The sequence below is a fragment of the Falco rusticolus genome, chromosome 18 (assembly GCF_015220075.1).
Source record: "Falco rusticolus isolate bFalRus1 chromosome 18, bFalRus1.pri, whole genome shotgun sequence".
Classification (NCBI taxonomy): Eukaryota; Metazoa; Chordata; class Aves; order Falconiformes; family Falconidae; genus Falco; species Falco rusticolus.
This window is the reverse complement of record NC_051204.1, coordinates 4,469,619-4,484,959: the sequence shown is the minus strand read 5'-3', so window position 1 is coordinate 4,484,959 and position 15,341 is coordinate 4,469,619. Positions and strand designations below refer to the sequence as shown.

General features: G+C 51.3%; 1 protein-coding gene across 4 annotated transcripts in view; it reads left to right on the top strand.

Moving 5' to 3' along the window:
- MLLT6 (MLLT6, PHD finger containing) overlaps positions 1-15,341 on the top strand; it is a 47,382-nt gene that overhangs the window by 21,221 nt on the left and 10,820 nt on the right. For all 4 annotated transcript variants that reach the window (XM_037411114.1, XM_037411112.1, XM_037411110.1 and 1 more), the window contains exons 8-12: positions 1,920-2,018; positions 9,854-10,028; positions 10,818-11,408; positions 12,895-13,076; positions 13,821-13,938. In XM_037411114.1, coding sequence (XP_037267011.1) covers positions 1,920-2,018; positions 9,854-10,028; positions 10,818-11,408; positions 12,895-13,076; positions 13,821-13,938 — 1,165 coding nt within the window. The remainder of the gene's footprint in view (positions 1-1,919; positions 2,019-9,853; positions 10,029-10,817; positions 11,409-12,894; positions 13,077-13,820; positions 13,939-15,341) is intronic.

Below are 15,341 nucleotides of genomic sequence, written 5' to 3'. Positions count from 1 at the left end.
TTTCCTTGTTCACTGCCAAAGCTGGAAATGTGTGTTAAAGAAAGGGGAAAAAAAGAAAACAGAGATTCTTGTAAAATCCTGTAGCTCTAGGAACAGAGAGGCTTTAACAGATATGCCAAATGCCAGGAGTCTTGTGATAAAATGATGGATGTTGGCAGTGTTGGTTGGGCACTCAGCAACTGCAGTGAAACCCTAGGCTGGATTTGCCTCCTTTCTTCACCAGCTCATCCCAGTGGAAACTTCTGTGGCATTGTGGCAGGTTTACATTGGCAGGGTCCCTGGTGGCTGCAGCGTGGGCCGCCTTCTCAAGTGCAATGAAAATTCAGCCAAACCCACACTGGAAGGTGCTGGTTTCTGGAGCACTTTTGCTTCACCTCTGCTTTGCTTCATGCCTGCCTTCTCCAGCCTTTTCCTCCCACCCTGCCTTCTTCCTGCCCCTTTTTTTCCCCATTTAATGTGTTGTTTCCTAAGCTAATTATTCCACTCTCTTCTCTCCTCCCCCAAAACACACAGTGAAGCTCATATATTTGCTGCAATTGCATCTTCCCCTGACAGCATCCCAACTTTGGCATGTGCTGGCAGCTGTAGCCTCAGGGCTTTGCCTGCATGAGGAAGCAGTCGGCATCTTTCTGGAGAGTCAATGAATTTTGATGTGACTGTTCTGTTCTCAACACACCTTTGGTCCAGACTGAGGACTTCAGCTTCTAGAATAAAATGCCTATGCAATGGGGTTGTACCAGCACAGGCATTCTCTCCCACAAAAAGGTCTCGGAGAAAGGAGGATGGATTTTTCTAAGCCCTGCACACATCTGACAGCAGCTCTCAGTCCACACACCAGTGATGACACTGGGAAGTTTGGAACAGAGCAAAGTTTCTGCAGCTTCAGTGAAGAAGGCCTCATCTTTAGCTGACATCAGTAGCATGGAGAAGCTCCTGTAGTCAGCTGAGTCTGTTCCCATGGGAGCATGCACCTGAGGAAGACAAGGAGGAAGCAGGAGTGTGTAATGGAGCATGATCTTCTGTCTGTCCATCCATCTATCCTGTATCCCAGCTGGCCTGCGCATCCTCCAGCCCCCCTGACTTGGTGTCGCGTAGGCCTACATTTTCAGTCCTTTCGCTGAAAACGTGTCTGGTTTAGCATAAACATCCAGATAACACTATGTAAGAGTAACCTCCTTGGTTACAGTCCATTCCCCAAGAGAATATAAAATCAGGGTAGGCAGGACTCAGTGTTTCTCAGGACATGATTTTTCCTTGGTTTGCAATTTGAAGAATCCCGTGTTTCTGGGGTTTTAGTGAGGGCAAGAAACAGGATGAAGAAATCAGTCTGAAGAAAAATGGTCTGTCTCCTGTTAGCAGAGATGGACCCAGACCAGCTGTCTCTGTTGGGAGGGGAGATGTGAGGGACCTCTAGGTTAGGTTCAAGCCTAGGCTCTGAGATCTCCACGGACTGTTCTCTTTACCTGTGTGTCTGCAACACGTGCTGAAATCAAGATTCTCTCATTGTCTGTGCAGGGTGGATTTGAGAAACCCTTGAAGGAGGTAGAGAGTGAGGGGAAGGGGGCACAGAGTCCCTTTGGGGAAATAGCAAGAGGAAAGCTCACGTTTCTTGAAATCAGCCAGAGCTTGTTAAGTCCTTCCCTATCATCTTACCATAAACTGATTTGGGGGCTTCTGTTGATACTCTGCACTCCAGATGTTGGCTGCAGCTGGGGTAGAGATAGCAGGACGCTCCCAGCCAGGAGCTGGGATGTGGGGGAAGGAATACTGGGCTTGTGTGGATGGGTGGAGAAGGAAAGAGGAATATGAATGTATGGTTGTAAATCCACCCCTACACACCCTCCTTTCTTTTCCCTTACAACTGCTATTCTCAGCAGAAGAAAAGTTAGCCTTCCAGTACTCTCTGATTTCTTTTGCAGAGTCGGAAGGACAAAGAAAGACCTAAACAGAAGCACAAAAAACGTCCGGAGTCTCCCACCAGCCTTACCCCATCCTCGGTGTCCGTCGCTGCAGAGAAGGTACCAAACAACAGGGTGTGAGTGTGTGAATGCAGACCTGGGCCGGGGGGGGGGGGGGGGGGGGGGCGCGCAGTGGGAAACCATTGACTCTGACTTTCCTGGGAAGTGGGGAGGACAGGGCAGAAGAGCAGAGAAAGGGCTTTTGTCCATTTATTTCGATTCCTGATTCGTCACATTCTCGTTCTCTCTGCCTGCCTCCCCACCTTGATGCCCACCTTGGGAATTTTAACATGGCAGCTGTCTTGATTTCTGTCAGCACTGACGACACTATCATGGAGCTAAACTCCCAGGTGACTGAGCTGTAAGTGCCAGCCTGGTTTGCAGCAGATGTTCAGATTTGAAGCTCTTGCAGAATAGATAAATATCCACACTTTGGCCTTTGCTGCTGCCACATCGTAAAAAGCTCAGGCAGGTAGATAAGCAAGGTAAAGCTTGTGGGAGGTGTTATCCTTTATTAGGCAAACTGATGCAGCTGAGGGGAAAAAAAAATAGACAATCTTAGAAGCTCGTAAGATCTTCAAAGTGCATAATAGAGGCAGCTTTTCTATGTGAGACAATGGGAGGCTGGTTTCTATTTAGTTTCTCCATTTCAGGAAAATTCAGGCAGAGGGGCACAGTGTGGTGGCCTGTTTTGCACCTGAGGTGTAGAAGCAGTCTAGTTTCCTGCTGGGAAGATGTCACTTGTGTGGGTTTATCTTCTCAGCACCCAGGGCTGGTGGGGCGCAGTCAGGATGTCGGTGTATTTCTGCTCTTCGCTGCTGAAGTCGTGCTGCTGACATGGACTCTTGCACCTGGCTGTAAATCAGGATAGCCCTGAGTTTTCTGTAATTTGTGCCAGCCCCAAACACCAGTAATGCAGAGTAGACAAAGTTGAACTTGCCTCGAGCTTGCATGCAACAAGGTGAAGGCCAAGTTTGCAGTTGTTTAGGGTCGGGGAACAAGTGAGGTTACTCTAGCGCCTGGACCTTTGGAGTTGCGCTCTCCTCTGTAGTGGGAATGTAAATTAATGCAATTCCTTAGCAGGGCTGTTCTGGTATAAGTGAGAGTAGGACTAGGGCCAAGCTCCTGCTAGAACAAATAAACAACATGTTGCAGGAATGTCCTTTTGCGCACAGAAATGCTACTTGGAAAGGCTTGGGTGTCCTTTACGTGGCAGGACTGCCTTGTGAAAATGAAAATTCACAGGCTAGCAGTGTCTGCATATGTGACAAGCACTGCAGGGGCAGTCTGGAAGAGCGAAAGCTCCTGCCAGTCAGCCCAGGGTTGCTTTGGGTTAGGGCTGAAGAGGATTTTCTATGTTCTGTGCAAGGCCGAGCCTGGAAGCAGGGAGTAGATGTAGGTCAGAGCTGAAATGGCAAAGCTGGTCTCATGGTTCTCAGGCTGGGAGAAGCAGAAAGTTACAGCGGGACGGAGCGGAGGAACAGCCTCTGAGTGGCAATCACTCTTGATTCACCTGTACTCATGTTAGGGCAGCGCAGCTCTGGCTTTTGGGAACAGCAGATTCACCCAGTTAACAGAGCTGTCAGGACCTGATGGCCTAAGAAGATTATTTTCAAGCTGAACTGAAATCCAAAACCTGACTCTTGGCCAGCTAGAGTGGTTGTTAGACAATTACCCACTGTCTCCTCCAAAGCCCTGCCAGACCTTTATAAATAAGGAGGGAAGGGTGCAATTCAGTTTTACAGGCAGCTTTCAACTCTTTGTAAGCTAAAATTCAGGAGATCCTAATTACTGTAGCTGTAGTTGAGTGACAGGGTTTTAGTGTTTCCCTAGGGAGTTATTATTAATCCTCATAACAGAGAGTATATTTCCCTTGCTTTTTTGTGCATAGATCCCAAAGCATTGTTCAGACTCTGTTACCGGAGGTACTCGCTCCAGATCACATTTAAGAGTGGCTTAGCAGCCTGCTACAACCCTGCAGAAACCCCTCAGGGGTGGTTGTATGAGGCTGTCTGGATAGTTGCACCAGTGTAACATTGCACAGGCCAGACTAGTGTAAAACCTTGAGACCCATTAATGTAGCATGTCCAAACAGGTTTCCTCTTGGAAGCCAAAACCATCTTTGTCCTTTCTGGATCTTAGATTAGTACAGCTTATCCCAGTAGAGTGTACTGGGGAGCAGGTAGGGTAGATGCAGCAAGCCAAACGCTAACGGTGTGGCTACACAGAAGAGCATTGCTGGTCCCTGATGGGCCATGGCTAGAGTCTGAAGAGCCCTGGGGTCTCTTCCTCTCTACCATTTGCATGATCTTGGGCAAATAGTTATTGCCTCCGTTGTCTTCTCCAAGTTACCCAATGAACAGAGCATAAAATCCCGAGGGATAATCCCTGCAGGTGACACAGCTCCTAGTCTTTCGTGGGGAGCAGCTGGGTGAGAGCAGATCTTAATGACATGCAGCAGTGAGGGCAGATGGTCATGTCCAGGCTCCTGGGAGAAGGACAGTGGTCCCGAGCAGCCGTGCAGAGCCGCAGGAGGCTGGTGCAGCCCTTGATGTCCACGCCAGACCTGTGCTGCCGGCTCACTGCGCTGCTTGCACCGTAGCCAAAGCGGCACCACACGCGGTGAGTCCCAGGCTCCCGTCATGGTGCGCAGGCTGGGCTGGAACAGGGTTGGGACTGGAGGCACTGAGCATCGCCAGTGGTTTGGAGCCAGCAATGAAGAGCAGGAGCATGAGTCAGGCGAATCAGCAGAAGGGTCCTGGCACTGTTTGCCCCTTGGGCACCGGGGCTGTGGGCAGACCTTAGCGTGGCACCAGCCACCAGGCCAGGGAGAGGTGTTACTAGTACCTGAAGCCATGCTCCAGTCTGCACCCGGTTTGCTTAGCCTAAATGGAGCCTGGGGCAACAGACATCTGAGCCCCAGCATCTGATGTTGCCACCAAAGTCCTCTGGAACTTTCAGCAACCCTTTAAAAATGGATTTTGAGAGCTATAGTTCTCTATAGTAGCACTTTTTAAGCTACTTCACCACGTTAGGCTGACAGCACTGTAACTATGTTTTGGAGGAACGGTGGTATATTCTACTTCCTTGTTCCCTCAGGCAGCCTGGCCTCTGGCTTCACATTTTTCTTTAATTTTGCAATCCAGATTTATTTTTCAGTTCCAATTTTCACCTAATATATAGTCCACCATGTGCTCCCCTCTTGAACCATTTAGTTATGAAGAGGATCCTTTGATGTGGTTTCAGTCTTCCTCTGGAAATCAATTGTGCTAGACCTCTGACTTCTGCCAGATTTTTTAACATCTTACTGAGTGCTTCCCTGCATCTCCTAGGAATCTGAACACCATTAATATCTGACACTTGGACTCTGCCAGTCCTCTGTGTCCTGTCTGTGCAGTGACAAGCTCTCACTGCCTCACTCCGGTTTAGCGGATAAACATACTGAAAACACAGTGGTGGCCTCAGCTCCCATCTACACCGGAAAGTGAAACTAGGGTGTGAATTCACAGCATGCAAATGACTCTTCATAATACCTCTTCCGAGCTCATCTCCTGCCTCTGAAAAGTGTCTTTGGGCGATGCAATTCTCATCGCTCTTGAAGAGGGGCAGGAGACCTTGCTCGTGGGGCACAGGAGTATTCCTGCCAGAGAGCCGGCGGAGCAGCTGACCTGGTGAAAATCCCCCGGTGGGGCTCCAGAGCTTTTGGGTGGATTGGGGGGGATTGTAGAGAGTGAATTTGTGCTGGATATAGGCTCTCATTCATTGTCATGCTGGCTACTTGGAGCTCCTACAGACTTTTGGGGGAGTGGGAAGGAGGCAGAAAACATCCCCTCTGGGTCAGGGTTTCTGGTTGTAACAGTTTCTGGCTATTTCACGGGGTCTATCCAAAACTACCAAAATGCTGCCAACCAGTAACGCTTTTGAACAGCCTGTTGGAAAGATGGCATTCATGGAGCGGGCCTGCAGTAGGGGAGGGTTTCTTGCCAGGGCAGGAGCAATGAGTCTCACCAGTAAGTCTTGGCAGCCAGGGCTGCTCCGTCTCTGTCATCACACACACCGCCAGACAAATTCAGGAGGCAGTTTCTGTGCTCGGGATCTCTCCGTGTAGCTGGTGCCTGGTGCTGGGCTCTTGGTTTGTGAGCAGCCGAACAGCAAGCAGCCTGCCTCTCCCCTCCCCCTGCAAATGCCCCTGGGGAGCCATCCTGCCACTCTCTGTTGCACTTGCAGTAAATCTGCAGGATTGCAAGCCACCCCAGCTGCCTTCTTCTGCCAGCTGCAGACATCATGATCACTTGTTGACACACACTCACACATGCTACGTGTTTTGGGCTGCAACATCTGGCTTGCTCTGGGTTTTGTAATCTAAACCGTAGATGCCAAGGCCTCCCCGCACCCACCCGCTCCTGGTCAGGTGCTGGAGAGGGAGCGCAGCAGAGCAAAGAGCTCACGATTGCAGACGCCACCGGAGGCAGGGAGACTTTCCAGGTTTCCCACTGTTATTTGAGCTCTCGGCATCTACCCAGGACTGGCCTAGAGCTGACAGATCCTGGGAACCTCTGCACTGTGCCTGGCTCAGGCAGATTCACAGTCACTGCGATGGGGTAGGGGTTTGTGGGAGAAGGCTGATGATTATTACCCTTTTTAATCAAAGCATGTCTCAGCATGGATATTTGTGGTAAGAATCCCTGAGCGTTTTAGCATCCCTTGTCCTGACCCGAGTGGGAATTTGCCAGTGACATCAGGGACTTAAAAAGATGGTCTTCAGCCCATCTCTGTGTCCTATCCCCACCTAGAAAGAACAGCAGCACAGTGCTGCCTGATCTTGAGGTTGAGGGAAGGGACGTGGTGAAGGCTGAGAGTGGCTCAGACGCAGACGTGCTGTAGCCTGTGCCCAGAGCTCCTGATGGAGACGGGTCTGACCTGGCGTGGAGAGGCAGCTGATGCTTACAGCTTGCCTGGGTGGCTGCTTCAGCACATCACTCTGTGGTGCGTGGGCTGGAGGAGCTCCTGCTCCCCTTGCATTGTTCCTCATTCGCATCCTCCCTGCTTCCCCTCACCAGTAGTTTAATCCAGGGCAAAGCTGCTCCGTGTTTCTGACGCGGAGGCACCAGCCTCCCCCACCCCTTCTGTATTTTGTCAGTGGTTCCCTCTAGGAGCTCGTCCCGCCAATCAGGAGGCAAAGTGATGCTCTTCTGATTTCCCATAAATAAATTAATGAATGAAGAGCTTGGGTGCTGCACAGTGTCACAGAGGGGCCAGGAAACAGGTACAGCCCCTTGGGGGATGGCGAGTGCGGGGGGCGGGGGGGGGGGGGAGCGGCGGGGGGGGGGAGAAGAGATGCATGCCTACCCGTGCTTGGGTGCCTGCGCGACTTCGTCTCACTTCTCCTGGCTCCAGGTTTGAGGCAGGAGTTTCCCCATCAGACTGTCACCTCCAGCTGGGGCAGCAGATTTATTCTGGTGACATTTTTCACTTGGTTGCTTTAAATAGACCTTCAAAATGTAGCTGCTGCCTCATTTTGAAAGAGAGCTCTCACTTCCTCGGTGGTTCCCTATGTTTTTTTTCCTCTGCAGCATGCCCTCCCCCCCTACACCTGTTTGCAGCACACAAAATATCAGTGTTTCTGCACACACACACACACACACACACACACGTGGATTTCCATGCTAGAGAAAAGCCGATGATCCAGAGATTGAAACCTCTGTTTATGCACAAGCGGCAGACATGCAGCTTTCTCCAGTCCTGCTCCCTCTAGGCAGCAGCCCTGCGCTGGAGAATCTCCTTCGTTAGGGAGGCAATGGGACTGCAGCTCTCATTACTGTTATTAATATTGGCATTATGATAGGAGACCCCTCCCCTTTCAGATCAAGGCCGTGTTGTGCTTGGCAGTCCACGTGTGTCTCCTGGAAGGCTCCGCTGCCACACAGAGCTTGCAGGCTCCATGGAGCAGAGTGGGAAAGAAATAGAGGCTCAGAGAGGGGAAGTGATTTTGTGTGGTTTCAGTTTCCCTCTCTTTGCTCCTCGGCTGCAATGCTTGGGCCTTTGCCCCAAATTCAGGCTCTCTGGAATGGCTGCTAGAGAAGGGCCTTTTGTGGTGGGGAAGGAGGGCTTGTGGTAGTGCCATACAGATCTGTCTGCCATGACCTGTTTGGCAAGCAGTATCTGGGATAGCATTTGGCAGGAGGTGGGAAAAGCCTGCTCTGAAAATCTCTGGGAGTCTCTCAGGGAGGTCTGTGGGGTCAGATCAGCCCCACAGGTGAGTGTCTGTCCGTTCACTGCCTTCAACTGAGCCAGCTCAGCCTCTCTTACCTTCTTTTTTTTAATTTTTTTTCCTTTAATTTTGCAATTAAGATTTATTTGCCAGCTCAGATTTCCCTCTTCCACCCTGCACTAATTCATTACTTGCCCTGCACTCCCTTCCTGACACTCTGGATTTAGAACAGGTCTTCTCATGTGGTTTCCCCCTGCCCTTCTGTGGCCTCGTGCACCTTGTGCGGAGCTCCGAAGAGGTGAATTTATGGGAGGAAAACTCGGGGTTTTGCATTTCTGCTGAGACATGAGCCATCTCGTTCCTGCGACTTTGTGAGCAGTCTCAGGACTTCCCATAGCCCCCAGACACTGCTCTCCTTTCCCTCCCCAGGCAGATGTGGAAAGTCGGAAAGATTTTCATGCTCCCTCTGAGCTCATAAATCAAGAAGGCTTAATCTCCTACATCCAGGAGTCTGTGATGAGAAAATACAGATTCCCCCTCCTCTCCCCCCTAATTTCCACCACTCCCTTCCTCCTGTCTTTCATATTCCCAGCACATCTGGTGTGTGTTAGGCTGCCAGCTGTTGCATTGTGCAGAGTGATTAAACCATGTGGGAGGAATGGGGAAAGATTTTTATCTGGGCATTCATGAGTCTGCATTACAAGCCCTTTTTTCTTTAGCTCTCCCCAAGAAGAGGTCATCTGGAGTCAGGGATAGTGGAATGTAAGAAAGGTATTGTGCTTCTCTGTGTCTTCCTTGTATCTACTCAGTAAGAAATACAAGGTGTTTGCACTAACGTACAGGTGTTATATTTTGGGCTGTAGCCATCACGTTAGAGTTATATCTATAATATTGATTGGTTGCAGTAATACCTCGCAAGAAGCGATCTTTGAACACTGCTAGTTTGGCTTTGAAGTGACTTGAAGGTGAAGGTTTCATATCCTAGCACGGGTGCCCCGGGGGATCTGGTTTTCAGTTCATTCCACTCTCCCCCTGCTAAACTCCCACACTTCTCTCTCTCGTCCCAGGCTCCTGGATTTCCTAGCATCTGGCCAGCCTCTTCATCCCGCTTGCTCTCCCTGTCTCCTGCAGGCTTATATGGGGTTTGGATAGCATCTGTCGCTGCATGGGCAGATGCTGCTTTAACAGTGTCACTGTGAAATATTTACTGCAGTAGATTTGGAAAGCCCTGGGCTGGCAGTGGAGCTGCTTTAGGGAACCCGGGGAAGCTCCTGCCACAGCACAAGGATGAGCAAGTTCCCCCAGGTGGATTGACCTTGCTGAGAACAGCACACCTGAGAGATGCAGCTGAAATAGATGTTTGAATCACAGCCAAAATCAGATTTTACTTGGGCTGAATAACCCTCTGAGGTGCTCACCTCTGCTGATGATGCGGGGAATCTCTGTCTGTGCCCTGTTTAATTTCCTGCGGTTAGATGGGATGAGTATAATCCCCAAGAGTATAAAGCCCGGTGCCACCAAGCAGCAGTAGAAGAAAATGTTGCTTTTCTCTCCTGAGTAACATGACCTGGCCATCGCTTTGTGGGCAGAGGGGGCAATTACTTCTCTTAAGGGGAAATTGGTAAAAAGAGCCCCTGCTGTGGCCACATCTGGCCTGAGTCACCTTTGTGTTTGCTGCTGCCAGGGCTCTACCAGCCACCATGAGGGGAGCAAAGAGGCCTCGGAGGTCGGCAGGTCGGAGGTGAAAGGCAGGAAGTCCTCAAGCCATGGCAGCAGCCACAAGGGGAAAAAGACAGGGAGCGGGAAAAGCTCAGTTGGCTTCAGCTCAGCTTCATCCAGCGGGACCTTCCAGCCTGCAGGTAAGGGGTGAAGGAGGAGGAAGAGAGGCGGGGAGAAGGGGGGTGGTGTTTTGCTTTGCCCCTCGTTGATGCCTCTGTGTCTGTAAAGGTACCCATTCAGCAGCTAGTGCTGGGAAAGTTTTGCTCATGGCTATTTCTTTAACCCCTTGAAGAGAAAAGGAAAGGTCTTATTGCTACTAACTGCAGGCACGGAGGGAAGAACTGAGTTGGATGAGTGTTACAGATCCCCTCCTGTGCAGGCCTGCTGCACTGCAAGGAAAAACAGATCCAGATGTCTGAGGGGAGGGAGGAGGGAAAGGATACGGTGCACAAGCAATATGGGCAGCACCTGCCCTCTCCTCCGTAGGTGGTACTGTCTGCAGCAGTGTTTTAAGGAGTACTAGTGGAGAGACCCGAGCCAAAACCTGATATCCAGGCTCCCCTGAGCTTTGAGTCAAAGCCTTGCAGGGCTCCCATCTGCTCCGACCTTGCTCAGTTCTTTTTTGAGCGGTTGTCTTGATGGCTAGCACGTTCCATCTCCTAGGAGCCTGAGCAGGGCTGGGGGGGCAGCGGTGATGCAGGGCCTGGGGGAGCAGGCACGTGCACGTTTTTGGGGGGTGTGAAGCTGCTGGTTGTGTGCACATCTCGTGCTTGCTAGAGAGCATCAAAGCAACGGGCTGGGAGGTGACAGGGATGGCCTTTGGCTCCATAACGAGCCTGTGCTAGAGGACCTGTGTTGTGACTGTGCTCCAGTTGCCTTATGGGCTGCAGCACTGCTATCACGAGCTTTCCTATATCTGCTTTCCCCAGGTACCTCCTGCAGCAACTTGCAGTGCTCCCAGGACTTTGTGACATTCCCCAAGCTTGAGCAGGACGACGAGAAGTATCGGAAGCCTGTCTCTTCCTCTTCTTCTTCCCACTGCTCCCCTCTGTATGAAGGCCAGAAGGGGGACATCTTTGAGCAGAAGGTGATCTTCTCGGGCTTTGGGTCTATCATGCGCTTCTCCACCTCCACGGTGAGCCAGCAGAGAGGCCGTGATGCTTCCCCCGTGGACTATAAGGCCTCGAACCCTGTCAGCGGTCCTTCGGTGGGGACCAGTGGAACCAGCGGAGGCAGCAGCAGCCACAAGCGCATGCCATCCCTCAGCATGGAGGAGGGAGAGGTGCTGAAGGAGAAGAAGCACAAGGGTAGCAAGAAAAACAAGCATGGGCCCGGAAGGCCAAAAGGGGGCAAAAGCAAAGAGATTTTGGGTGCCCAGCTGGCTGGGTCCACGTCAACTTCCTCGTCACCCTTCTCCGGGGGCTCCCTTGTTAGCTCCAGCATCGGCAGCTCTTCACGGTCCTTCAGCCACACGGGGAATCTGCCCAGCCTCAGCATGGAGTCGCCGCTGCTGGGTTCAGGTATGTTCCCCCTTAGGGCTCCAGGTGTGCACGGTTCCTCCCAGCTGTGCTGTCTTTTTCATCACATTTGGCTGGTGTCTGGACCTGTCTGCACAGAGTCCAGTCCCTTTAATTTAGTCCCAGGAGCTATAAAAATCCACATCTGGGTCTCCCCTTCCCATCTTGGCCTTCATCCTAGAATCTCCTCCAGCTCAGCTTCTTTATCATTGGTGCTGGGCTACAGATCTGAGCTGGGGGGCATTTCAAACCCTTTTTGCCCAAGTGCTGGAAAACCTCAGCTAGCCAGAGCTTAATTTCCAAAGCTATAGAGAGGGATATTCACAAATGAAACTGCAACAATCACAATCTGACCCTAAATGAGGGACTCTCACAAGTAGTCCGAGTTTAACCCCTCTTTTAAAAGCAGAACCTCTCATCCTGATTTTACCACATCCATGTAGGGTTGGGAGACTGGCATGCCACTAACTCTGCTGAGAGGCTTACAGCTGTTCCCAGCCCGAGTCCTCTTCCTTGGCCTGGCAGGGATGAGGGCAGCCGGGCCATGTGGCAGGAAAGGGTTAAGGCAGCAGGCAGAGGAGGGGCCTGCTGCTCTGGGCTGAGGTTTGACACTGTTCTGGCAGCAGAACTTGTCATCGGTCTATTGTGGGTTGTTTGCAGATGCTCCAATTTAGGTCAGATTGCAAGGGAGGGAGGGGGAGGAAGGTATAATTTTGTGTGTGCCTGGGAGCCCTGGCCCATTTGTCTGTGCTGCCTGAGAGGGGAGGGGAGCTGCAAGAATTGATGCAACTTCCATAATCACAACCTTAGGCCAATTTTTTTTTTTTTTTGCCTCCCCTCTGGAACAACAAAGGGATGTTTCAAAGAGGAGGAGGCTGCCAGGCCCCGCTCTCCTGCCTGCTTGTTCTCCCATTCTTTTCTTGCGGAGAGATGTTGGCAGGGCTCTGAAGGACCCAGCTTTGAGCACTGTCTCTGCTGTGTGCATGAGCCAAGGGGAAGTCAGATGGGTTCCCTCCCTCAGCAGCAGTTCTCTCCTCACCCTTTCTTCCTCATGTATCTGTCCATGCCCCACCGTGGTCCCTGGGCATCACAGAAGCAGACAGGTTAGCTCAGGAAGAGTTTGGTCTCTTGGCTAGCAAGGGCAGCAGAGAGTGTGACTCTTTTGAGTCTACCACCCGCTTCTGCCACTGACTCGTGCCTTCGGTGAGTCACTATATGCTGTTATTTCTCTGTCAAGATTGCGTTGGGGTGCGAGGAGCAAAGGAGGGGGGAGGAGGCAAGGCTGGAAAACTCGGTGCTACCTTTTGGTAGAAGGATTGTGGCCACCCTTGCTGCATGCCAGGCCATGAGAAGCTGGAAGTGCATGTTATACTTGGTCTTGTGCATTGGTGCCACCCTCCCTTCCTGAGATGGAGCCCTGCAGAAAGCCAGCTGCTTCCAGGCCATCGGAGGGGAGTGTGGCTCTCTAACACGTCTCCTCCCCTTGCAGGGATCTACACCAGTAACAAGGACCCTATTTCCCACGGGGGCGGAGTGCTCCGAGCTGTGTGCAGTACACCCCTCTCCTCCAGCCTGCTGGCACACCAGGGTACGTCGTCTCTCCCACAGCTCAACCGGTCTCCCTTTGCTAGCACCATCCCAGCTTCCTCCTCCTCGGTCTCCACCACGCAGGTAAGAACATCAGGACCAGGAGAGGGACTGTAGTTCAGGAGATCGTTGGACAGAGCAGGGCCAGTTTGTGGGCACAGAGGAGTTGCTTTTTCCACTTGGGAACAGCTACTCTTCCTTCACTTTGGAGAGGAGCTGCCAACTGCAGCTTCCCTTCGAGTCAGTAGAAAGAAGTAGACAATTTTGTGTCGCAGCCCACGCGGCTTCTTTTGGGGTGGGAGGAATTGCAACCTAAAAGGACACATTGCTTTTCCTTGACCGTAAGGGGAGCACAGACGGTGCCCAGGTAGCGGAGGCCTGGCTGTTGGCGTGTGCTGTGTCCGTGCTGCTCATCCCCTGCTGCTCGACTGGATCGTGCCGCCAGTGCCAGCCCTACCTTTGCTCTGCAGCACAGATAACTTGGTGGGAGGGCTCGCACGTCCCAGCTGGGTGGGCTGAGCGTGTGCCAGGAGACGGAGCCATGGCCTTTGTCGGGAGCTCACTGTGAGAGGTGTTTTGCAGGGAGAAGAGAGTTAGTTTTACAGCCTCCGTGTTAACATGGCTCAGTCAGACCTCTTGGCTCTGAGATGGGGCTGGGAAGATTTCAACTGTCTAGTGAGACTTCCAAGGAGATATTTTTAACACTCTCTCTCATGAGCAAGCTGGGTTCAGCAGTCAGGAAGAGATGGAATAATGAAGTTACTTTCCTCTTGCCTTTTTCAGAAGTCGTTTTTCTCTCTCCCCACCCCTCCTTGTTTTGCCGTGTAGGTGTTCTCACTGGCAGGTTCAACATTTAGCCTCCCTTCCTCACATATTTTTGGAAGCCCCCTCACATCTGGGCTATCAATCAACCCGCTCTTAAATCAGTCGGAAAGCAGCCGGGCAGGTACGTGAATCAGAAGGTATGTGAGTTTGGACTTCCAAAGGGGTCTCCCTGGAAGAGTCGAGACAACTGCATCCATAGTTCTCCAGCTGCCCTTCCTGCTTGCTCCCATCCTATGCGTGTGAGAGCCAGGGGCTAGGAGAGAGGGACAGTGGCTTTTTCCCCAGGGCAGGGGGTGCTTGTGTTTGCCTTAATGAAGCGCTGGCTTGCAATCCTGTAAAAGCACATCTGCTGGTGCGTCCGCTGGATAACGTGTGTCCCTGGATGTGCACTAGAAAAGTGCAAGGATATTAAGTCCTTCCCTGCAGAGAGCTGTTGTCTTTTTACACACTAAAGCTGTACAAAGCGAGCAAAAACTACTGTGAGCTTTTGCTTGCTCAAAATTAGTTAAAAGTATTTCTTGGGGTTTTGTTTTCTGTGTTTCTTTTTAAATGAGAGAGAACCCACACTCTTAATTTTCATCTTCCATTTCTGTTTTGAGTTACTTTCTGCCCTTCCCCTTTGGCTTTGTCATGAATGCAACAAAATCTACTGTTTTCAACTTCCAAACGTGAATGTGCCAACACTGAATTACTTACAACTGCTCATTTTTTCCCACCAAGGCAAATTCATTTTTCTTGGAAAATTGCCTGGTTAATAAGCAGGAAACTTGAAGTATCGTACAATTTCTTTTTTCCCCAAACAGAGTGGGCCTGATTTTTGATTTGCACCAGTAGTTAAACAAAAGCACCCTCCTGATTTTCAGATGTTGCAGTTAGCGGTGCAACTGTCTCATGCTCCCCTAGCCCAGAAATGCTGGCAGCTCAGCATGCTGGATGCTGAACTCCTGGGAGGTGAAACTCTGCCCAGCGTCACACTGAGTGACAAGCACTTTAAAACACACAGTCCTCGTTCGAGGCGGCTCTGAGTTTTCCAGATAATCTGACACCAGTGTGCCCTTACTTGCCTTAACAAGTGTGCATGCCTGCATGTAAAGCATGAATGACCACGTATGCTTATTTAGGACCTTTGCAAGCTCATGGAAGGTGCCTGTCTGTCTCTCCGTGTGTCCCTGGCAGTATTTTGTCTGTGTGCCCCCCACAGCAGTTTGCGTCTGCTTGAGTGCGATGGGAAGGGAACTGCGCCGCTGACCCCAGTGGGAGTCAAGGCCGTTGCACGGGAGCTGTGAGTCAGGAGTGATTCAGTCACCTGAAATTAAGGAAAGAATGGGACGATTCAAAGAGTTATTCTTTCCTCGTGGCAATCAGCAAGAGAGATGACCCACTGCCACTTCCCCTTGGCTGTTATTTTGGCAAGGTGCTGACAAGGGAAGGAAGAGAGTGAACTGTCAGGAATAGCCCTGTGGTTCAGGCACAACACGGAGGCTTGGCAGTCTGGGTGCTGTTCCAGCCCTGCGGCTACTAATG